Source organism: Equus asinus, chromosome 1 (genome assembly GCF_041296235.1).
Source record: "Equus asinus isolate D_3611 breed Donkey chromosome 1, EquAss-T2T_v2, whole genome shotgun sequence".
Taxonomy (NCBI): domain Eukaryota; kingdom Metazoa; phylum Chordata; class Mammalia; order Perissodactyla; family Equidae; genus Equus; species Equus asinus.
In genome coordinates, this window is record NC_091790.1 from 162484835 (window position 1) to 162509449 (window position 24615).

Sequence of the window (24615 nt, forward strand, 5' to 3'; positions counted from 1 at the left end):
GCCCGGGGTTCGTGGGTTCAGATCCCAGCTGTGGACCTACACGCTACTCATCAAGCCATGCTGTGGTGGTGTCCTACATACAAAATAGAGGAAGATTGGCACAGATCTTAGATCAGGGACAGTCTTCCTCAAGCGAAAAAGAGCGAGGTTGGCAATGGATATTAGCTCAGGGCCAATCTTCCTCAAAAAAATTTATAAACAGTTTGTAGCTGTTTTACCAGTATTACCAGTTTATTCACATGAATGTTTTTCTTAGTTGACATTGGTGACTATAATTATCTTGTATCATAATATTTGGTACATTATTTTTAGATAGTGATACCTAAATTATCCATATGTCTTTAGAATACTGTATTTAAATTTCATGGTGTCCTTGAATTTCCTATTTCCAATGTTTGGTATGTAATTTAGAAAAATGGAGTGGTAATGTATTTTCTTTAAAGCAGCATTTTAGAAGTATTGGAAAATACTTATAATAGCCTCAAACTACTCACAAGTTATCTTAATTATGTATAACTAAGATTTTGATAATTCTGAAACTACCTGCTAGTTTAATGCCTGACTTAGTATAATAGCTCTAAATAATAAATTCAAATAAACCAAGATGGGGAGCTCTCCCTTTCTTGGTTTGCTTCTGAGCAGCGCTGTTTCGTGGTGAGGATACGCTTTATGAGTAAAAATCTCTTTCTTCTCGTGAGAGCACTATTTAATACTCTGCAGTAGTGAGTGCTTCTCAGCCTCGGCTGCTCACTGGAGTTACCTGGGGAGCTTTAAATACCAGGGATGACTGGGTCCCAACCCCGGAGATTCTGATTTAATGGTCTGGAAAGCTCCCCAGCTGATTTTAATAGATAGCCAAGATCGCAAACCACTGCTCCAAAACAATGGTTTTTAACCAGAATTACCTGGAGGCTTTTTTTTTTTTTAATATATTTGCCTGGCCTTTCCTTCTACTGACTGAATTAGACTCTCTGGGAGTAGAGCCTAGGCAATTATAAATTTTAAAAACTTCCTCAGGTGAATAATTAACTTAGTAATCTTTTGAAAAATTTTTAACGTTTTATAATGAACATTTCAAAGATGCAGAAAATTGAAAGAATCATACAATGAACACCTGTATACCCACTGTCTAGATGTAACAATTGTTAATGTTCTACCATATTTGCTGTGTGTGTGTGTTTTTCCCTGAAGCATTTGAAAGTAAACTGCAGGTGTAAATTCCAGCATACCCAAAGTAGTTAACTTCCGTGAAAGAACCCTCCATGCCAGGGCCTGGGACATAGGACACACCCAGTAAATCTTTGTGGAATGAATAACTGAATTTAAAGATAAAGAAACCTGAGAATAAGAGTTAGTCTGGTAGCTTTGTGCATTTGATTTCTTCATGTACTGTTATCCTTACATCCTTTTATATGAGATGAATTGAGCTATTGCCTTTTCTTGGAAATCTGTTCCTTTTACTACCTCTTTTCTCCTAAATGTTATATAAGCACTAGTAAAATTATTTCTCTAGAGATGTTGTCATTAACAACAGTTCTCATGCTCTGCAAAGGCTTTAAATGGCATTTCGTACTGCCTGTCTCTCTCACTTCCTGGGTCTGACCCGGTCACTCCACGGTATATTGGATTTGCTCATTTCTCCAGGTTTGTCTAGCCTCATCTGATAAGCAAACAAATATTCCAGATATCAGAGGGATCTAGAGCCTAGGAGAAAGACTTTAATTCCCTCTGAACGAAGGTGGGACCTGATGGATGAATCCAGTTAAGGCGGAGAGATAGAAAACAGATTGAGGAAAAGCTCTATTCTGGGCTTAATTTAATGACTAATCATCAGTCAGTTGAAGACACTGAGGCCCCTCAGTCCTCAGGACAGATCCAGGGAGACATCAGGCAGTACACGAGATGGGGAAGAGTCGTTCTTACTCCCCTCGCAGCCTCACCTGAGGCTGATCAAATCAAGGCTTGTTTTCTCCCAGCAGAGAACTGTAGAAATCTCACATGGTCATCCCCAGAATGCTGAGGTGTGAGTTATGGCTCAGGTCTGGGCTACAATACAAGTCAGCAGGATAGACTCCAGGTACCATAGAACAATCAGCTTAACAAAACTGCTGACAGTTCTTCCATCTGGAGAAACAACCTGTTTTTGTCATCTCTTAAACTATCCCCTTCTCACCAGAAACAGTGGTCTCTGAGAGGGCTGCCTATTTTAAAACCAGAACCAGGGACCATTGATTTGTATTATGGATGTGGCAACTTATACATAAGGTATTCCCCTGCAGACTGTAAGTTCTTTGAGAGTAGAGATTGTCTCTCACTGTTATATTCCCATTGCCTGCCAGATTCTGGTGCATAGCGCTCTGGCCGAATCCATTCATTCAATAAATATTTTCTGAGATTCTCAATATATACTTTTTGAATTAAATTAACTAAATGCAAGAAATTTTTTCTATCTAATTGCTAGTTTTATATTTAAAAATAATGGTTTTTAAATATTTCTGTGAAATATTTCTAATGATGACTGTTTGTTTATAATAGGCATTGAAAGTCCGGCAAGCAGATGTCACCAGAGAGACTGTCCAGAAGAGTGTCTGTGTTCTAAGCAAGCTGGTGAGAGACCAAATAACTTGTTAATGTGTTTGTTCAACATTCATGACAGATTTTTATTTGAGGATAAGGCATTATTAGAATGTGGAGAGATTTATGAAAGCAGTAATATATTGAAATTCGGAGCTCATTATTTATGCTCTCGCATCTCCTCTTTCTCTTTGCCTTTCAGCAGTTTTATTCTCGTTTGCTCCTCTGCCCAAAACTAGACGAGAGGAAGGAGATCTAACAGATAGGTTTTAGGGAAGGAGGTTGACACGACCAAAATGAGATAGCTGATAAAGTTCATTTATCCATTTTTGTTTTGTTCTCAAGACTTTGGATAAATAATACTTTACTAAAATTCCAAATATTATAATTGCTCAGATTTTATTGACAGTATAGAAGTGCGTGACTCTTGTGCGATGAAAAATTGTAGCCTTAACTTGTTCTTTAAAAACTTGAAATGTTTGAGGAAAGGAAATGACGTAATGAATTGTACTATAACAATACTTTAAAATTGTTCCTTCTCAGTACAAGTTGATCAGATGCAAGTGTACAATCATTTTAACTTTTTATTTTTAAAAATAAAATATATAACATTTTGTATTTTTTGTAGCTCTCTTCATTAAATCATTTGTGGTGTTCCATTTTTATTAATGGGATAATAACACCTTTTCCAGTTACACCAACTGCCTAATTCTACATGTAAAATATAGTCGCCCAAATACCCTGTGTGGGGAAAAATCCAGACCTCTATCACATTAATTATCTGAGATCTATATGATTACTGAATACAAACATTTCTGCAGTTAACCTAAACCAAAATTGAGACTACTTCATTAGCCTAGTCACCAAATGTATGTAGGTTTTGTTTAATTATTTCTTCTGCAATTGTCCAGTTTCTTATATCCACAGACAATTTAAATGTAGTTTGCTTAATATAAGTTGAGTTTTGCAAAATAGGATTTGTTTTGGCTTTTATTACCAAGCTTAAAGAAAAAAACCATGAATAATAATAATCATAATTTAATTCAATTTGATTTAAATCAATTTAATTTAAATCAGAAAACATCTAGAAAAGAACATTAAAAATACAAGAAGGGAAATGGTAGAAGAGGGTCTTAAATAGGAGAAGTTAAGAATTAAGGAATAACTTTGCTCAAGTATACAAAAGTATTATGGTAGAGGACACAGATTAGTTATTCTAAGCCTCCACAGAGGACAAAAAAGGGGAAATGAACTTAAATTTACTCATGAACGTGCAATTAGATATAAGAACTGGCTGCTATCAGGATGATTAAAAGCTGCCACAAGCCAGCAGAACAGTGTGCAGAATTAGAATGTTTAAAATGTTATGATAATAATAGCTATTGTTTAAATGCTTTCCGTGTGCCAGTTACTCTACTAAGTGCTTTTACCTGTGTTATTTAATTCTGAAAACAACCCCATAAGCTCTTTTCTATTCTAAGATTTTTCAAGTTGGGTTTTTTTTTTTTTCACTTTTTTGTGTGTTGGTTTTTTCCGGTGAGGAAGATTGGCCCTGAGCTAATATCTGTGCCAATCTTCCTCTTTTTGCTTCAGGAAGATTGGCCCTGAGCTAACATTTGTGTCAATCTTCTTCTATTTTTTGTATATGGGACACCAGCACAGCATGGTTTGATGAGTGGTGTAGGTTCACACCTGGGGTCTGAACCCCCAAACCTGGGCCACCAAAGCGGAGCACACTGAACTTAACCACTACGCCACCAGGCTGGCCCCTCAAGTTGGGGTTTTTTTTAAATTTATACTATTTTGACAACCCAGAATCTCCATTGGTGTCCAAGGTATTCAGTGGGCCCCGTAAGATGCACTTTTTCGCATACTCATGTTCACATCAGTCAGCAGGTCTGGAGAGGTTAAGTGTCCAGAGTGTTGTGGCCAAGTGATGGAGCAGACCCAGGAGGTCTATGCTCAGTCTCAGTCACTTTGCTCAGTGTGTCAGGCACTTTTCAACTGCAGCTGAAGAGCCAGAGCAGGTCACTTAACAGCTTTCAGCTGTGAATAGTAAGATATTAAAGTTGACAGTTACCAACTTTTTTCTCCCTGTTCGCTTGAAGTTAAAAAGTTGTAGAGTGTGTGTTTGTTACTCTTATCAAACCAGCGGTAATATCTCTTTTTTTCTTTAAGCCTCTCTATGGCTTACTTCAAGCAAAACTTCAGCTCATCACACATGCATATTTTGAAGAAAAGGATTTTTCCCAAATTTCCATTCTAAAGGTAACTTTATACCCTTCTCTAGATGTGTTGGCTGAAGACAGATTCACAAATCAAGTAAATCTTGTCAGTAATGTTGTGAAAGGTAATCATTTATTAGCTTAAGAATTTAACCAAACTGTCTTTTATTAGGAAATAATGGCTACAGGTGACTGTAACTAGCATAAATGTTTCTATTAATGGATAATCGCCCTTTTGCTATGGCATTGCTTCTCTGAGTTTCCCTATCTTTGCAGTGCTAATACACTGCACAGTATGTTTATATATCAGGCTTTTGGTTTCTAACTCCCACATCAAAAAACCAGAAAAACCACGTGACTGTTTTCTGAAGATGAATAACATGTTTTTCTGCAGGCTGTCATGAATGTGTAGAACATGGATCTCTCCTGGATTCTACGGAGAGTAGGACAGTTAGGTAGTTAGCAGGGATGTAGAGGGAATTTATCCTAGGAATCCATACCACCATGTGAATGAGTCAAGCTCTAAAAGGTAGAGGAAGAGAAGGAAGGGGTGCTAGAAACTGGCAAGGTTTCAGACAGACCTCGATTGTTTCTAAATTTAGGGCCTGGCAAAACAAACTGCCTTAATTAAAGAACCAATTTTTTCCTGATCATCATATTTCTAATTCAGTGTCTAAAATGATAGTAAAATGTTCTAAACTGAATCTGTATTTTATAGGAACTTTATGAACATATGAATAGTTCCTTGGGAGGAACTTCGTTAGAAGGATCCCAAGTATATCTGGGTAAGTAGCTTTTTTACAAGTCAGAAGAAATGCAGGCCTTTTTGTTTGGCATCCTGGGTTGCATATAAAACTGCATGATCAGATTTACATTTCTGAATGGGATCTGAATTCTTCAATGTTTGATGCTACTGCTTCCTTAAATATCTTCTTAACCAGCATTTATATTGAGAAGGGTTATAACATACTTATATGAATATTTACAACTATTATTATATAAGGCAAATTTATGCTTTTTCAGGATACTAGTGGAAATTTTTTCTTTTCTTTATATTAATGCTGACCAGGTCAATTCCATGTCGTAACAGAGAGGGAGAACAAGAGAGAAGGAGATCTGCTTAGCTCTTTTCTATTCTAAGATTTTCCAAGTTGGGGGCTTTGTTTAATTTATACTATTTTGACAACCCAGAATGTCCATTGGTGTCCATGGTACTCAGAAAGCACTCAATAAATATCCTTTACATGATTTAAAAAAAGGTTTTAATTACATAATGATTTATACTCACTCAATTCCTATTTTAGCCTGAAGTAGCCAAACTGTGGTAGTTCACTTTTGCAGTCCTGTGTGTAGTGTAAACTGGTTACAAAACACCTATCTTGAGAACATGTTTTTCTCTAAATTATTTTCTCTTGTCCTGTGGCAAATGATCAGAGAAGACTGTGATTGAGAAATAGTAGCCTATGGAGTATAGTGACCAAAAACCATGTTTAAATGATTGACTGCCACTGCAATATAAACTTCATAATTTCTAGATTTGTGTAATTGGTAAGATGTTTATTCATTGGGGAGAAGGTATTAGAGCTGCACTGTCCACAGCAGTAGCCACTAGCCACGTGTGACTATTTACATTTTGATTAGAATTACTAAAAATTAAGTAAAATCAAAAAGTCAGCTTGTCAGTCACACTTGCCACACTTTAAGTGCTCAGTGGCCACGTGTGACTACTGTATTGGACAGTGCAGATTTAGAACATTTCCATCATTGCAGAAAGTTCTCTTGGAAGCGCTGTGTTTGACTATTAACAATAATTTGGTAAATTCTGAGTATATGTTTGTGTGATCAAATATTAAATATTTTAATATTTGCGTATCCCTACTTTCTTTTTTTACTTGCCTTTCCTTAGAGGGGGGAAAAAACTTTCTGTGACAAAACCAGTAGGTTGTAATCACAAATTAGCTTTTTTGTTAACATTGTAGGTCTGTCTCCTCGAGATCTTGTGCTTCATTTTCGACACAAGGTATGGTACCTTATTTAATTTATGATGTACGAAAATTGTGCTCATTTAACTGGGCAAATTCCGTGTGCTACATGGTCTAATGCAGGTTGTGGCATAACTGTGTTTTAGTTCTTGTAAGACAGCTCTCTTAATGATATGAAGTCGAAAGTGTTGGTAGTGCTTGTATGATAGAAATTTCTTTAAAGTATAGAAATGTCTGTTTATTTCTATGCAGGATAGGATATTTTTTTCTATTGTCTTTGTAATTTCAGATATCATGAAATTTGGAGAGAAACATGTTTTAATTTTGCAGAATATTTTATATGCTGCCCTGAGAATGAAACATTTTCCAATAAAATATCTATGTTTTGCCTTGTAATCTTTATTATTAAAGCATATGTTGACTAGGACATACACACATTAATCATTCATTTAACAAACATTTATTGAATATGTGCTATGTGAATGCCCTAGACATCCAGAAATAAATGAATGGTCCCTGCCCTTTAAGGAGCTTTCAAATAGTTCAAGCAAAAATGGCACAACTCCTTCCAAAAAGCACAATTTGTTAGAGGTTTATGTGGTTCTCACATTTTTTAGAGGACACAGATAATATTTCTCAGTATAAGTTCGTAATTTTCAATGCATTTTTTAAAGCACTGTAATTATTTAATATTATTGGTTAAATGATATATGGCTCTGCTTGAAGAAAGGAAAAGGCATATGGACATGAGTTTCTTATTTTAATACAATTTTTTTTTCTTTCTTCAGGTTCTAATCCTGTTTAAATTAATTCTTCTTGAAAAAAAGGTGAGATTTGAAGGGATCGAATATTTAACATTTAGTGACATTTCTTAAATACTATATAAAATTAAAACTAATGGTAAAGTATAAATTAAGACTTTTTGCCTATCACATTGTGGTGAGCCAAAGCACCATATTCTGGTTCACTACCATAGACGTATAAATTCATCAGTCTTTTCTGGGGCCAGTTTAATAGTATTTAGTTATCAGAATGGTTTTGACTACAGGTAACAGAAAACCCAATTCAAACTGACTTAGATAATACAGAAATGTATTGACTCACTTCAGACTTCAGGATTGGTTGACAAACTGGTTCAACTGTATAATTAAGTATGTAGATTTTTTGCATCTCTTTGCTCTACAGTCCGCAGTGTTAGCTTTATTCTGAGCCTGGTTTCCATTGTAGTCTAGGATATCTGCGAACTGTAATTGGGTTATATTCTTTGCCTACCTGAACCAATAATTGTTGTCAAAGAAATGTACTGACTGGCTTAAACTTGGGTTTCAGACCACGCTGTCTAGTACAAAGGGATAAGATTGCTATGATTTTAGACCAAAGATTTAGATCAGGGATTTTAGACCAAAGGTCTACAAACTAGGCCCCAGGGCCAGATCTGGCCCTCCACCTATTTTTATAAGTAAAGTTTTGTTGAAACACAGTTACACCCATTCATCAACTTATTGTTTGTAGCTGCTTTCACACTACAGTGGCAGAGTTGAGTAGTTGCAACAGAGACCATGTGGCCCGCAAAGGAGAAATACTTATATCTGACCCTTTGTAGAAAAAGTTTGCTGATCTCTGGTTTAGACTAGTCAGGAGCCATCCCTGGATCTGGGGCCAGTTTTATATACTATATTACTGTGCTCACTCGAGTAGGGGTGATATGGATATTAGAGAGTCGACCATTTATAACATCCAGTATCACTCTTTACCTTAAAAATATTTATTCCTTTGACCCAGTAATTCTTCTCTTAGAGGTTTATTTTCCAGAGTTAATCCAAGTTGGACACAAAGCTCTAAGAAATTCTATCACTGAGTCATTTTTAATAATGAATTATCAGTGAATAACTAAGAAATGGTTTATCTTGTGTAAATTCCAAACAACAAAAAAGATTCTGAGACTTTTTATTGTTGTAAAGATGTTTCATGGCATGTTAAGTGAAAAAACGTTTGTCCAACTATGTGTCAAGCCCATGATCCTAATTCTATAAATAAATGTATACTTATTGGAAAGAGACTGAAAGGAAAGACATCAACTATTTGATGAGAATGTAGTTTATATTTTTAAGAAGGAAGTACTTTTCTGTACTCTAGTTTTCTACAATGAATATGTATTCCTTCAAAGAGAAAAAAGTAAATTTTTTAAAAAGTGAATCTAACATATACCAGTGCAATGTTTCAACCTTTTTAAAAACGTTTTTAATTGTAAAGTATACGTAACATGTAATTTACCATCTTGATCATTTTTAAGTGTAGAGTTTAATGGTGTTAAATACATTCACACTGTTGTGCTACCATCACCATCCATCCACAGAACTCCTTTCATTGTGCAAAACTGAAACTCTGAACCCATTAAACAATAGCTCCTCATTCTGCCCTCCCCCAGTCCTCCCTGGAAACCACCCTTCTGCTTCCTTCTCTGTGCGTTTGGCTTGTCTAGGTTCCTCATATAAGTGGAGTCATGCTGTATTTGTTTTTTTGTGACTGGCTTATTTCCCTTAGCATAATGTCCTCAGAGTTCATCCATGTACAACGTGTGTCTGAATTTCCTTCATTTTCAAGGCTGAATAATATTTCCTTGTCTGTACATACCACATTTTGTTTACCCCTTCAGCCATCAGTGGATGCTTAGTTTGCTTCTACTATTTGGCTCTCGTGAATAATGCCACTATGAACATGGATGTACAGAATCTCTGCTTTCAATTCTTTTGGGTATATACCCAGAAGTGGTATTGCTGGGTCATATGGTAATTCTGTTGTTTGTTTTTTGAGGAACCACCATAGTGTTTTCTATAGCGGCTGCACCATTTTGCATTCCTCTCTCCAGTTTCTCCATAGCCTCACCAACACATTATTTTCTAGTTTTTTGATAGTAGCTATCCCAATAGCTGTAAAGTGGTATCTCCTGGTTTTGATTTGTATTTCCCTAGTGATTAGTGATGTTGAGCACCTTTTCATGTGCTGTTGGCCATTTGTATATCTTCCTTGGAGAAATGTCTATTAAAGTCCTTTTCATTTTTTCATCAGGTTTTTTTGTTGTTGTTGAGTTGCAGGTTTCAAACTGGTTTTATTCTTTGAGGAAGATTAGCCCTGAGCTAACATCCACTGTCAATCCTCCTCTGTGTTTGGTTTTTATTTTTCCCTGAGGAAGATTGGCCCTGAGTTAACATCCATGCCCATCTGCCTCTATTTTATGTGTGGAACGCCTGCCACAGCATGGCATGATAAGTAGTATGTACGTCCATGCCCGGGATCTGAACCAGTGAACCCCATGCCAATGAAGCAGAGCACGTGAACTTAACCACTGTGCTACTGGGCCAGCCCTCAAACATTTTTATTGCAACTCATAATAAAAATACTTTACCTTGCAGCCTAGAGCACACATGGATATACACATCTGAAACAAAAGTTTTGCAAAATAATATTTAGTCTAGCTACATGCAGTGGCATTTATGATCAAATAAACTTTATTTAATGTGGCAAATCACAGGTATACTCTTTTTATATTGATTTGGTAAAATAAGGATATCCTTTAATGCAACAATTGGTTTCTCTGTGCTTACAAGGGACTCCTTAAATAAGACCAAAGCAGAAGGAGAACACAGACGATTGTGGTCTGTCAAATAGCACTTTAATGTCACTAAATGGTTTGTTTACAAAAGAAAAAAAGCTCACAAGCAAGTCTTTGCTTGTTTTTTTTTTTTTTCACTCATTTAATTATTGCCAGTGTTAGTTTTAGTGCAGTATCTAACTGAATCCTGTTTCTGATTAATATTTTTTCTTTTTTGAAGATTTTATTTTTTTCTTTTTTCTCCCCAAAGCCCCCCCGGTACATAGTTGTATATTCTTAGTTGTGGGTCCTTCTAGTTGTGGCATATGGGACGCCGCCTCAGCATGGCCTGATGAGTGGTGCCATGTCCGCACCCAGGATTCAAACTGGCAAAACCCTGGGCCGCCATAGCAGAGCGCTCGAACTTAACCACTCAGCCACGGGGCTGGCCCCATTTTTTTTTTTTTCCCTTCAATTTTTGCTCTGAGAAATGTCAAACCTACAAAAAGAGTTGATAGAATAATATAATGAACAGTTTACACCCTTCGTCTGTATTTACCGATTGTTAACATTTTGCCACTTTTGTATTAATATTGCTTTATGTATGTTCATTTTTCCCCCCTGAATCATAATAATTTTAAAGTAATTCTGTACATGATGGTACTTCACCCCTTAAGAGGATATATTTCTTAAGAATAAGCTATGTTGCTTCATAACCAAAATGTCATTTTCACAAAGAAGAAATTTAACAGTAATACAATAAATGATATCTAATATACAGTCCATTTTCAAATTTCTCCAGATGTCATGATAACAATGTCCTAAAACTGGTTATTTTTTCAGTCTGGGACCAAGGATCATGCATTGCATTGTTAGGTCTCTTGAATCTCAAACAATTCCACTACCTCGCTCTTTTTTTCTTTTTCATGACATTGGCGCTTTTCTTTTTTCTTTCTTTTTTTTTTTTTTGAGGCGCCCTGGCCCTGAGCTAACATCCGTGCCCATCTTCCTCTACTTTATATGTGGGACGCCTACCACAGCATAGTGTGCCGGGTGGTGCCATGTCCACACCCGGGATCTGAACCAGTGAAGCCCGGGCCACCAAGAAGTGGAACGTGCGCACTTAACCGCTGTGCCATTGGGCCAGCCCCTGGTGCTTTTATTTTTTAAGAATCCAGACTAGTTGCGGTGTAGGATTAGTCTGATTGTTTTCTTGTGGTTAGTTTCAGATTAAGCTTTTTTGGCAAGAATACAATGCAGGTGGTGGTGTGTCCTTCTCATGGCATCACATCAGGAGCCCATAACTGTTTGTAGTATTACTGGTGACGGGAAGTTTGATCATTTGATTAAGGTGGTGGTTGCCAAATTTCTTCATATTAAGGTACTTGTTTTGCCTTTGCAATTGATAGGTAATTTCTGGGATGATAAATTTTAAGCTTTGTGAATATCCTGTTACCCAACAAGCTTTCACAATAGCTTTAGCATCCATTGATAATTTTACCTGAAGTATGCCTGGTGATTTTCTAATTCTATCATTAATTCTATATATATTAGTTTTTTTCTGGAAAACTCTTTTGGAAAGAAGAATTTTCCCTCTCTTCCCCCCGCCCCCTTTATTTTAGTATCATTGTGGACTAATGGATTTTCTAATTTAATTTTGATTGAATCCATTTCAGGTTCTATTTTATATTTCTCCAGTGAATAAATTGGTGGGTGCCCTGATGACTGTGTTATCCCTTTTTCCAGGTAAGAGGGTAGCAGTATCCTCTCTTTGTTTTGTTTAACTTGTACTGGGTAAAAGTTTTCAAGGATAAACTCGTTAGGGTTAACATTTCTATTTTAATATGACATTTTTATTTTGGAAATACCCTTTGGCTAAAATTTTCTTTCTTTTAATTCAAACAATGTGCAAGCGTAGCCTATTAAAATTTTTACAGGCAAGTTCCACTATTTAGAACAGAATATACAACTCTTATTTTGTTCTGCCTTATTATAAGCCAGGCTTTTCTCCAATATTGTATGTTTTAGGCATGATTGAACATGGTCTCAGTGACTCTTCTCAGTACAGACCCCGAAAGAGTATGTCTGAAGATGCTGCGCTTCAAGAAAGTAATCCCCCTGCAGATGACTTTGTTTCTCTATCTGCTCCTGACCTTTCGAATGCCAACTTGGGAAATGTCAAGAAAAGCATGACAGGAAACCGTGGAGGAGATGCCGCCGTCAAGACTGAAGAACTTTTGTTCCAAATAGAAGATGACAGCAGCAAAGGACAGGAACCCAATGATACCAATCAATATTTGAAACCTCCTTCTCGCCCGTCTCCAGAGTCTTCAGAAAGTGACTGGGAGACCTTGGATCCTAGTGTCTTAGAGGACTCCACCTTGAAAGAAAGGGAACAGGTCGGGTCAGAACAGACAAACTTATTTCCAAAGGAGTCTGTGCCCTCTGACAGTCCTCCAATTACTGTACAACCTCAAGCTAATACCGGCCAGGTTGTCCTGATACCAGGGCTAATTTCCGGTTTGGAAGAGGATCAGTATGGCATGCCCCTGGCCATCTTCACAAAGGTAAAATTTAATGTCCTTTATTGAGGGCCTTCAAGAATCTGACAAAATCCATTTAGAATTTAACTTTTAGTGTTGAGCACATTTTCAGGTCTGAAAATTTTCCTTGAAAACTGTAAAATACATAGCAGATGTGTAGTGCTGTGGCATCTGTGGCCATAGTGTAAGCTACGGGGAATTAATTCAGGAGGTTCTGATTGGAAAGTTTGGAAACTTAGTAGGTGTGAGGTCAGCCATCACTGAGTTGGGTCTTTTTAATTATTCACATTTATCTTTGAAAAAAAGATGAATTCAGAAAGTTCAAACAGTCTTGTTTATACTTAATGAATAGATATTAAAATACTACAATTCCAAAAGCTATTTTTAAAAGTAATTTTATAAGGAAAAAATGCTTAGATGGCTGACTTAAGTATTAATACACTTCATAGATATAATGTTTTGGTTAACTTGCTCTAAAAACTATTTTTTTAATCAAAAACCATTTAAAATGTATTTGTTATTTTTTTTAATAGCTTAAATACAACATAGTAAATCAAACTGAATCTTCGATTCAGGATCTTATGTCCCAGAATATCGTTTCTTTTTGGTTTTGTTTTGATTATTTTGTTGAGGTCATATTGTTTTATAACATTGTGTAGATTTCAGGTGTACATTATTATATATCACTTTCTGTATAGACTTCATCATGTTCATCACCCATAGTCTAGTTTTCATCACTCACCATACGTATGTGCCCCTTTACCCCTTTTGCCTTCCCCCCCTGCCCCAGAATATCGTTTCTTAATGCCAGTAATATGTTAAGATTCTGGAAGCTACATTATTTGGATTTTTTAGTTTTTTCATCCTATTTAGGAAAAACCACTTATTTTATTGCCATTCATGAATTATTTTTCAAAATGGAGCAGAAAAAAAGACATTCCATTTCACTCCTTAGTCAACAAGTATTTATTGCCTTCCTATGTGCCAGGCACCATACTAGGTTCTAAATTCTTACATCCACGATCTTGTAGTCTACCATGAAAAACAGATACATCTTTCTAGTAACTAGAGCAAATATTTGTTTTTCTCTAAATACCATCCTATATGCATGAAATAAAACTTTATGTGGAAAAGAAAGATGGGTAATATTGACTTGAAAGTATATTTCTTCCTCCGCTGTAGTCTGTGATAAATTCTTTCTGGGCTTATCCAGCTTTACAAATTCGTAGTTGCCCTGTGTCTCAGAGAATGTGTCTTTGTTCATTTTGTGGCCTGTTGGGGGATTCTGAAATTGTCTTAATTGGTTTCATGATTGAACTAATGCAGTTTCTTAAAACTGGGATTTAGGAACCTGGGGAGAAAACTCAGGGCTCTCAAACCTACTAGGTATAATCAGTAGCCACAAATTGCGGGTTCTCTCAACTTCCATGTGGTTGACATGACTGCATATACTTTTTGGAACCCTTAATTGAGGGAGGCCCGACCCACCCACTCTCTAATTTTTATCATTGTGGAGATATCAAGAGGGAGATTGACTGGGGAGGGATTTAGTTTTTGTCTGTGAGGCTGCTGAATTAAACAAAGCAGTGTAAACGTGTATTTTGTGTGCTGTCAATAAACCATGTTTGGCAGAATATTTTATTTGTGTGCATTATACCAGTACTGAATATAAAATGAGTTTACCACCATCATCATGGTAAATAAAACATTTTTCTTTTTGGTTTTATGTTCTATGATGTCCTGATTAAAATCTAATTTGTTGTTTAATCACAATTTTAAATACAAATGCTGATTTTTTCATGCCAGTAACTTTAGAATATGAAATATTCTTAAAAGTGAATTGTCTTCAGGGTTTTTTTCTCTTGAAAATCTTAAAATGCTTGTACAAAAGAAATTAGGTTAGCAAAGCATCTTGAAAAGTAATTTCAAAAATAGCCCGAGCGAAGCTTGGATGCCTGGGGAATAAATATTGCTGAAGTAGGATAGTGAGCTTTGAAGAGAATAATAAGCTGACTGGTCCCCTGATTCAGTTAGCATATGAATACATGGAAACAAATTTCTACATAATAAAACAGTTATGTCTGGAAGAAAGTCCCCAGCTCTCCAGCCTTCCTGTCTTTTCTCTGGTACTTGAAATTGCCTGAGGGTGATGCCTTTCATGTTCATCATAAGAGATAAGACTTTCTGCATAAATGTTGTGGCTACCAGATTGTAAAATATGCTTGAACCTCTCCCGAGAGCTGATTTAAGAAGTATAGGGAAGAAACTGGGATACTGAGGGAGAGGTGATGGGACTAGAGGCAACTTTGGGGTCGAATATCCATGGGATGAGGGGAAGGGAATGGGGAACCAAAGGAGAAGGAGGGAAACTGGAAGATGTATGTGTGCTAGGGATGCTCCGCTGGACCACACCACTTTATAACCAGAGGAAAGTCGAAGGGGAGTGAGGGAGATGGAAAAAAGACAAGGAGGAAGCTGGAGTAGCTGTTTTCAGATGTCAAAAGACTGTCCTGAGGGCTTTTCTTCCATTTTTCCCTGATTTTAAATCTTCCTACCTCACTACTGAAAGAGTTCTGGAATTGGCCACACCCTGGAGCAAAGCGCTTAAGAGTAGGACGGGCCAGAAGGGACTAGAGCCTCGGGAGTGAGGATTCCTGCCTGTTTTCATCTCCTGAATCGTCTGTCCCCCTCCTCTTTTCCAGTTAGAGATCATATTTATTATTTCGTAAAATTAGTTGAGTCTTACCATAAACGGAACTCCGATGAAAAGTTACCTCAATCTCTAATTGAATAAAAAGTGATTTTTAGTGGTTGAGGAATAGGGAAGATGATTTTAGGCAATCACTAAAGAAAATCTCTTTGTGAGTTTTTTGCTTTTTTTAAAAGATCAGCGGCCACTTTTTAGTTTTTTTAATTGTATGTATCTGGTACTTTTTTTATCCATACATAATTGCCTCCACCAGATCACTTAGAATTCTCTTAAATTTCAGTTGTAACTTTTTTAGTAAAACAAATTTTTGAAAGAGTTAAAAGGATATGTAGTCGGAAACCAAATTTTTTTATCTGCCACACATATTAAATTCCTTTAAGTATTGCTTCTGAGTTTAGAGTTTATATTTGGTTTACTTGCTTGCCAATTGTCACTTTCAAATTTAGGGAACCTACAAATAACGATTGACTAGCTAAAATATCATGGATGTGTGTTTATGAATTTTATTTAAGTGGAACCATACTTTTTTTTTTCTCTTGACATTGTTTTTAGTTTCCTCCTTGTTTTTGCATGAAGTTGAATATTGTTATTCCTGTGTAGTTTTTAATTTTCAGCTCTTCTACAGTTTATCAGTTCTGTGGATAGACCATCTACATTGTCACCAATTTCTGGCTACTACAAATAATGCTGTTAGGAAATTCTTACTCAGGAATCTTGCTGTACACATGCAAGAGTTTCTTTAGGATTCAGTACCTAGAAGTGGAAATACTAGATCACAGGGAATGGGTCTCTTCAGCTTTACTAGAATAATTCCCAACTGTTTTCTAAAGTGGTTGTGACAGTTTCTATTCCCATGGTTGTAAAAGTTCCCATTAGTCCACATTCTCAGCAACACTTGATATTGTCAGACTTCTTAATATTTAGCCAATCTGATGATATCTTGTGGATCTTAGTTTGCAATTTTTTCAGTAATAACCGTCAAGGTTGAATGTCTTTTCATATTGTTAGTAACCATTTGGATTTCCCTTTGTGTAGTATCTGTTCAGAGCTTCTGGATCGTCTTCCTTGATTTGTGGAACTTCATATATCCTGGATACCTTTTTTCTTTATCAGTTTTTTCCTTTATAGTTAATACTTTGGGAGCCTTATTTAAGAAATCCTCCCCTACTTCAGGGTCATGGAGACAATCTCCTATATCATCTTTCAAAGCTTTATAGTTTGACCTTCACATTTTGGTTTTTATCTACCAGGTTTAATTTTTGTGTGTAAGATTGCGGGGAGAGAGTGTGTTTCTGGACTTTTTGTTGTTGTTCCGCTGGTGTATTTGTCTCTCCCTGGGGCATTCCCACACTGTGTTAATTACCAGGTATGTCATGTCAGGCAGGGGAAAGTCTTCCCCTCTTGTTATGTTTCTTCAAGAGTTTCTTAGCCCTTTGCATTTCCACATCAATTTTAGAATCAGCTTTAGTTCTCACACAGGTTGAGATTTTGATAGGGATTACCTTTAAACTCTAGATCAATTTTGGAGAGAACTGACATCCCTGCAGAGGTGAGAAAATGGCAGTTGCTCCTGATCATATTGTAGGCCTTCCCAAGTCGCAAGAGAGAAGCCTTTGCAGCTCTTTAGCAGATCAGCTCACAATAGTTCTACAAGATTTAGCAAGCTGAGGTGTGTTAGTTTGTTTTTTAATCGTAAAAACATAAAATGTATCCTCTTTATCATTTTTAGGCATATATTGAGTAGTGTTGAGTTATATTCATTGTTGTGCTACAGATCTCCACAACTTTTTCGTCTTTCAAAACTGAAACTCTGTACCCACTAAACAACCACTCTCCCCATTCTTCCTTCACCCCAGCCCCTGGAAACCACCATTTTTTCTGTTTCCATGAATCTGACTACTTTAAATGCCCTGTGTAAGTAGAATCTTACAATATTTATCTTTTTGTGACTGGCCTATTTCACTTAACATAATTCCTCAAGGTTCATCCATGTTGTAGCATATCACAGGATTTCCTTCCTTGTTGAGGCTGGATAGTATTCCTCTGTATGTGTATCCCACATTTTGTTTATGCATTCATTTGATGGTGGACATTTGGTTTGCTTCCACACTTTGGCTATTGTCGATAATGCCGCTATGAACATGAGTATGCATATATCTCTTCAATTTTTTTTTTTACCATTACATTCTGCAGCTTCAAATATAGAATTTAAAGTACCCTAGAAAAGTGGAAAGCCAGGGTGGGCTTGAGTTTAGAGGCTGCTTTATGTGATAGGACCCACGCTCTTGCTGTCACTACATTAAGGACCTTTAAAAGATTTAGGCTAAATTGATCATCATTAAAAGTAATGAAGGCAACATTTTAAAGTTATTTTGAACTATGTTAAATACTTTTATATAAATATGTAATGGTGAATTCAATATTCAAAAGAGTCCAAAGCGTCTGTGATAAAAAGTCTCCCTCTCATTCCATCCTCTCTATTCAGTTGCCGTCTCCAGTGGCAACCGTTATCAATGTCTTCTGTTTCACTTTGCGGGTATTTTGTGCATAAAAAAATGCATAGATACTTTTCCCCGTTCCTTTTTACACAAATGGTAGCAGACTATACCCATTTTTATGCCTATGTTCCTTTTTACAAAATATTCCTTGGAGATGAGCTTCATTGCTCTATTGCTGTCCTGTTGTTCCGATGATCATTTATTCAGTTCGTGAATGGTTAGGATTCCAGTCTTTGAACTATAACAAATACTGCAATAAAAAACTTTTTACAAATCTCACACCTGAGCAGGTATATCCATAGGATAAACTACAAGAAGTAGAATGCTAGGTCAAAGAGTATATACATGTATAATTTTTTAAGGAATGTATTTTTTCATATTTTTAAAAAGCTTTGAACTATTTATTTTTTAAAACAGACTTCTTAGTTTTCCTACTGTTAGAGACTTGGCCAAGAATTCCATTGTTGACAATAGACTTTTCTTCCCTAACAGTCAATTATGAAATGTAATACTGTCAGCAATTAAATTCTCTTATTACTATTTTGCAATATAAATCTTTTGTAATAATTGGCAGCTCTGAAAGTGCCTTTATCAAGAAGGATTCTCAATCTTAGTTGGGGGAGTGGGTGTTCTGGGGTCCACATCAAGTTTAAAAGAGCATTCAATATTGTAATATTTATGTTTGGAAACAGTTTGGAGGGAGGAGTTTATTGTTTTTAAGCACATAGCACACAAAGTAAAGCGTGAACCGTGAACCTTGACCTGGCTGTTCTGACTGATTCTGACTGAGGAACAGGGGTCCTGTCAGCCTTTCGTCGCAAGAGGGCATAGGGTGAGAAGCACTGATGAGTGTCTCTGATGCAGACAGGGATTTATTTTTGCTACTTCTGTTAGTGTTTTGTCGAGCAGAGGAAGACATTGTGAAGAAGAATAAGAATAAAAACAAGTTGCTAGACCTATGTTCCAACTTTTGGAAGTCTTCTCTCCCGTATTAAGTATTTAACAACCACTGTTAGGTACAAGTCATGTCCTAGATACAGTAAAGAACATGAAGTACCAAAAGGGAGATCTTCTGCCCTCAGAGAGATTCATCTTGTGATATAAACAAGACATCGTCCAGACAACTATAATTCAGTGTTTTTTAAAAAAGTGATGAGAAGTATAAATAAATAAATAAAGCTGTCATAGGACTTGAGATTGAAAACAAGTTCAGGGGTTCCACAAGTCTGCCCTCCTGACTTGGTACACAAATTGTGCCACTGATTGAAGATCTGTCTTGATTTCGAATCTTTCAGCAGAAATTCTACTTCCTCCTTCAGTGCATCATTCCAGCATTAACACCTTTATTCTCAGGAAACATGCTGTTTTTTTGTATGCTTAACTGCCTGCTGTGGTTTAGCAATTATAATTTTCAGGGCAGTGGTATTTTCAAATACAATTCAAATGGAAATTAATTAAATAGACAACTACTGCCAGTGTCATTTTTGCTTTAAACATTTAGTAGCAAATATCTTGAAATGTATTTTGCATGGGTTTTTTTTCTTTCTGTCTGTCTTTTTTTGGTGAGAAAGGTTGGCCCTGAGCTAACATCTGTTGCCGATCTTCTTTTTGCTTGAGGAAGATTGGCACTGAGCTAACATCTGCTCCAGTCTTCCTATATTTTTTGTATGTGGGATGCTGCCACAGCATGGCTTGATGAACAGTGTGTAGGTCCACACCCAGGATCCGAACCTACGAAGCCCAGGCTGCCAAAGCAAAGCATGCAAACTTAACCATTACGTGACCGGTCTGGCGCCTTTGCGTGATTTTTAACAAAGACAATAAAACAAATGCTATGCAGTGCTTTGCTATTCTCATATGGTACTTCAGTGGTTATGGGCAGATGCGTACATTTTAAAATTTTACTGGAAGAAACTAACAGTTTTCTACTAAACAACATACTTTTTAATGGGCTCAAAAGTTCATTTCCTGAATGAAAAAGTCCAGTTCATTAGTTACTGTGGAGGCTTTTTTAAGTTGACCCGAGAACAAAGTGATCAAGTAGCACAGCGTTCCTCTTAGACCGCTTTGCCAAGATGTGACCATTCGTGGAGAAGACGAGCGCTTAACTGGACTTAACGCAGTCAAGACCTGAGGTTCCTCTGGAACGGATTGTAGTGAGTCAAAGGTCAGCTGCGTTAGGGATGGCCTGGGGATGGGGGAGGATGGGGGATGTCTTTTCCTACCGCTAGCTCTCTAGGCTTGAAGAGAGGTGGCTTTTCCGTTGCTCTTCTAATATTTTCTGTTGCTCTTGTAATTCATAGGGATATCTGTGTTTGCCTTACATGGCATTGCAGCAACATCATCTTCTCTCTGATGTCACCGTTCGGGGATTTGTTGCTGGAGCTACTAACATCCTTTTTCGGCAACAGAAACACCTCAGTGATGCCATTGTGGAAGTAGGTTTATGTATGAGCGCATGTCCTTGACACTGCTGGTCCGTGTTTTCCTTTCTTAAATAGAATTGTGAGGGCATAGTAATAACACTAATAATGGTAATAATTGCTTTCTCTGCCAGGCGTTCTAAGCACCTTAGGTATATTAACTAATCTAATTCTCATAACTACCTGTGAGATAGGTATTATTACTGTCCGTATTTTACACCTGCAAAAGCTAAGGAACAGAGAGATCAAACAGCTAATAAGTGGGTGAGCCAGGATTTTGACCCGGGCAGTCTGGTCCTACCACAATCTCACAATTAAAATGTGTCATTTAAATAATCTCAATACTCGTAGCCTGTTTAATAAGCTCCTGATATCAAGAGGAAGGAGCTAGAGATAGATATTTGACATCTTATCAATATATAAGAAATTTAAGCCATTTTACAAATGAAGTACTGTGTAAAAAAAAGGGGGGGGAAATTTCAGTCACCCTGAGGTTTTTATAGTTTCTAACAGAAAGTACCAAAACGTGCTTCCAGGGAAATGTTTATAATATAATAAATGACAAATCTGGGATTCAAAGCTATAGGTATTATGATCCCAATTTTGAGGAAGAAAAATATATATATACCTTCCAAGACAAGAGGATACAAATGGGAGGACCACAGAGTTGCTTCAACATTATTAGTTACATTCTAGTGCTGAAGTTGGTTGGGGGTTCATGGGTATTTGTTATTACACTGCAAAATTAACCTGTAAGTTACATATATTTCTTTGTATATCAAATATTACATAATAAAAATATTCCAACATATCTGTGCACTCAACAGAAAAACTTAGGACTTATTGTATTCATTTCTGGTTGTGTGATAAAGGTGATTTTTACTACACATTTCTATATATTCCAAAATATTTACAATCCACATGAATTTTATAATTCAGAATTAAATATTTATGTGTGTGTTTTCTAAAAACAGAAAATGAGCGTTTTTTAAATAGAGAAAGAAAAAAACTTTAGTGTAAAAACCTATCTCTTTCTTAGACTCACCTTTTGAGAATGCTGTTATTCATATTTTTTATTTCCAGCTCCAACTTCCCAGTAGTTACTCTTTAAAGTGTGGCATGGATATCTGCGTGAATGCCCAGACTCTGACTTGTACCTGGGTACCCTCTAGGTAGAAGAAGCTCTGATCCAGATCCATGATCCAGAACTCAGGAAGCTGCTTAACCCAACCACTGCAGACCTAAGGTTCGCAGATTACCTAGTGAGGCATGTGACTGAGAACCGGGATGATGTCTTCCTGGATGGCACGGGCTGGGAGGGAGGTGACGAATGGATCCGAGCCCAGTTTGCAGTCTACATCCATGCTCTGCTGGCTGCCACACTACAGTTAGGTAAGGAGCACATGGCCACTGTTTCATTTTGTAACATTTTGATGTTTTGAATTGCGTAAGAAATACATTTTCATTGTAGAAAAATTACCTGTTATTTCCTCATACAGAGATAACTACTCTTAGCATTTTGAGTTTATATCCTTCCAGACCTTTTTCTATGCATGTATTTTGGATTTTAGTTTTGTAATATTTGTGGTAGTTCTTTTACAAAAATGGGTCCCATTATACGTGTTTTTGAAACTTAGTTTTTCTTTATAATAAAAAAACCTAGATATGTATCAAGGCAGTAAATGCAGATCCTTGTCACTTTTACATGACTGCTTAGTATTCCACCAAGTGGAAGGGAATATCAGTATTTGGGAGCTATTTATAAACATTACTTACATGTTTTTAAGATATAAAGAGGGAGAAAAGAGAAATATAAAAAATGGAAATCACATTCTACGTGATTAAACCTTGAAATTTATTCCCCATTCTAAGATATATTATTCCCGTTAAGTGGTTAAAATTGAGCAGGTAAACATCGAATCACTCCTATATTGAAACTATCTCATTCCCTAGAGAAAAAAATACATGAAAAGAGAAGCGAAGCTCTGCGGTGGGCTTTCCCACCAGGGATGCCTGCCACCCTGGACGTGTAGTGTTTAGCAGATGTTCAATGGATGTGTTGTTGTTGTTGTTGTTGTTAAAAGAGTGTTGAACTTTTGTTTTTCCTTTTTTCCATTATCTCTGCCACAATTTTTCGGGTTTTTTAAATTGTGGTAAAATACACGTAACCAAAAATTTACCATTTGAACCATTTATCAGTGTATAGTTTCCCAGTGGCATTAAGTACATTCACATTGTTCTGTCAGTAGTTTTGTTGTTCTTGCTTTGGGGGTTTTTGTTTTTGTTGCTGAGGAAGATTGGCCCTGAGCTAACATATGTGCCAGTCTTCCTCTGTTTTTTCTATGTGGGACACCACCACAGCATGGGTTGGTGAGTAGTGTATAGGTCCATGCCCAGGATCTGAACCCTGAACCCCAGCCCTCCAAAGTGGAGCACATGAACTTAACCACTATGCCCCTGGGCTGGCCCTGTCAGTAGACTTTTTTAATCAACCCCACCACTGCCACCTCCAGGGTTGGTTCTTGACATAGTATATATGGAGTTTGAAAGCCAAGCTTCAGGCATATTCTTCATTTGTAAGGGAAAGCTACGGAGCAAGTCCTTATTTGTTAGTGGGATATTTTTAAATGTCTGCCTCTTCTACAAATGTAGCAGCTGAGACACCAAAATTAAATCCTTTAACCTGGAACCATTCAATAATTTAGTAAGAAAACCTGAGTCTCCATCAGTCATGTAGCTTTAAGAGTAATTAATTTAGTTTTTAAAAATATTTGCCCTGGGGCCAGCCCAGTAGTGCAGCGGTTAAGTTTGCACGTTGCACTCCAACTGCCCAGGGTTCACAGGTTCGGATCCTGGGTGCGGACCCACACACTGCTTGTCAAGCCATGCTGTGGTAGGCGTCCCACATATAAAGTAGAGGAAAATGGGCATGGATGTTAGCTCAGAGCTAATCTTCCTCAAAAAAATTTAAAAAATTAAAATAAAAAAATATTTTCCCAGGTACCTGTAAGCACTGTATAATAGTAACAGCTAACTTTTTTTTTTTTTTTCTGAACACTTAATATGTGCAAGGACCTGTTTGGACCACTTTACATCTAACTCATTTTATCCTCACAGCAGTCCTGGAGGTAGATACCTTGTTATCCTCATTTTCAGAAGAGAAAATGAGGCACAGAAAGGTTAAATAGCTTCCCATCCATCTGGTAAGAGGCTCTTCTGGAATTTAAACCCAAGCAGTCTGGCTCAGGCCCGTGCTGTTAAAGGAAATTCAGCGCAATGAAGTGTTGTTTGAGGAATATGTTAGTAAAAGAACTTCCTTAAGGTGCATATGGAACCATGTATATCCTTCTCTTCCTTTCCCAGCAGCAAAAGTCACGTTTCACCTTCAAAGCAAGTAACTTGCAATTAATATAGCAAGCAATAGCCATTTGAATCAGTTCTCCAAACCTTTTTTTCTCTTCCAACTAGAAGAAACACTCTGCATTGAAGTTTCTCCATGATACTGATAAAGCGGGAAAGTTTTAAACATTAAATATGAAAATTCACCTTGTTATTTTAAGTATTTTGACAGTGAAATGCATGGAAGCTCAAGAGTGAGTTTCACTAAATAGACAAAGTCCAGAGAGGACAAAATAAAAATAATGGCTAATAGAACCAATTCACATATTCTTTCTAATCTTTTTTTGTAGAAAATGACATTTGTGAAAAGATAGAAAGATACCCTGATTGCCTACTTTATATGTATACATCAGTACATATACTCAGTCCAGCCTGCAGTGGGGTTTTTTTGAGGAAGATTGGCCCTGAGCTAACATCTGCTGCCAATCCTCCTCTTTTTGCTGAGGAAGACTGGCCCTGAGCTAACATCCGTGCCCATCTTCCTCTATTTTATATGTGGTCCGCCTGCCACAGCATGGCTTGATAAGTGGTGCCAGGTCCGCATCCATTATCTGCACCAGTGAACCCAGGGCCACTGAAGGAGAGCACACAAACTTAACCGTTACGCCCCCGGGCCAGCCCCTAGCCTGTAGTTTTTGTTTAATAAGTAATACTATGCCTTCTAACTTT

At 36.9% G+C, this 24615-nt stretch overlaps 1 protein-coding gene across 3 annotated transcripts in view; it reads left to right on the forward strand.

Moving 5' to 3' along the window:
* AVL9 (AVL9 cell migration associated) overlaps positions 1-24615 on the forward strand; it is a 55275-nt gene that overhangs the window by 19550 nt on the left and 11110 nt on the right. For 2 of the 3 annotated variants that reach the window (XM_014841084.3, XM_044765189.2), the window contains exons 4-12: positions 2536-2607; positions 4753-4842; positions 5518-5584; positions 6779-6819; positions 7570-7608; positions 12050-12119; positions 12402-12940; positions 20428-20562; positions 21720-21939. In XM_014841084.3, the coding sequence (XP_014696570.1) occupies positions 2536-2607; positions 4753-4842; positions 5518-5584; positions 6779-6819; positions 7570-7608; positions 12050-12119; positions 12402-12940; positions 20428-20562; positions 21720-21939 (1273 nt within the window). The remainder of the gene's footprint in view (positions 1-2535; positions 2608-4752; positions 4843-5517; positions 5585-6778; positions 6820-7569; positions 7609-12049; positions 12120-12401; positions 12941-20427; positions 20563-21719; positions 21940-24615) is intronic. The other variant, XM_070511580.1, reaches the window with a different exon arrangement.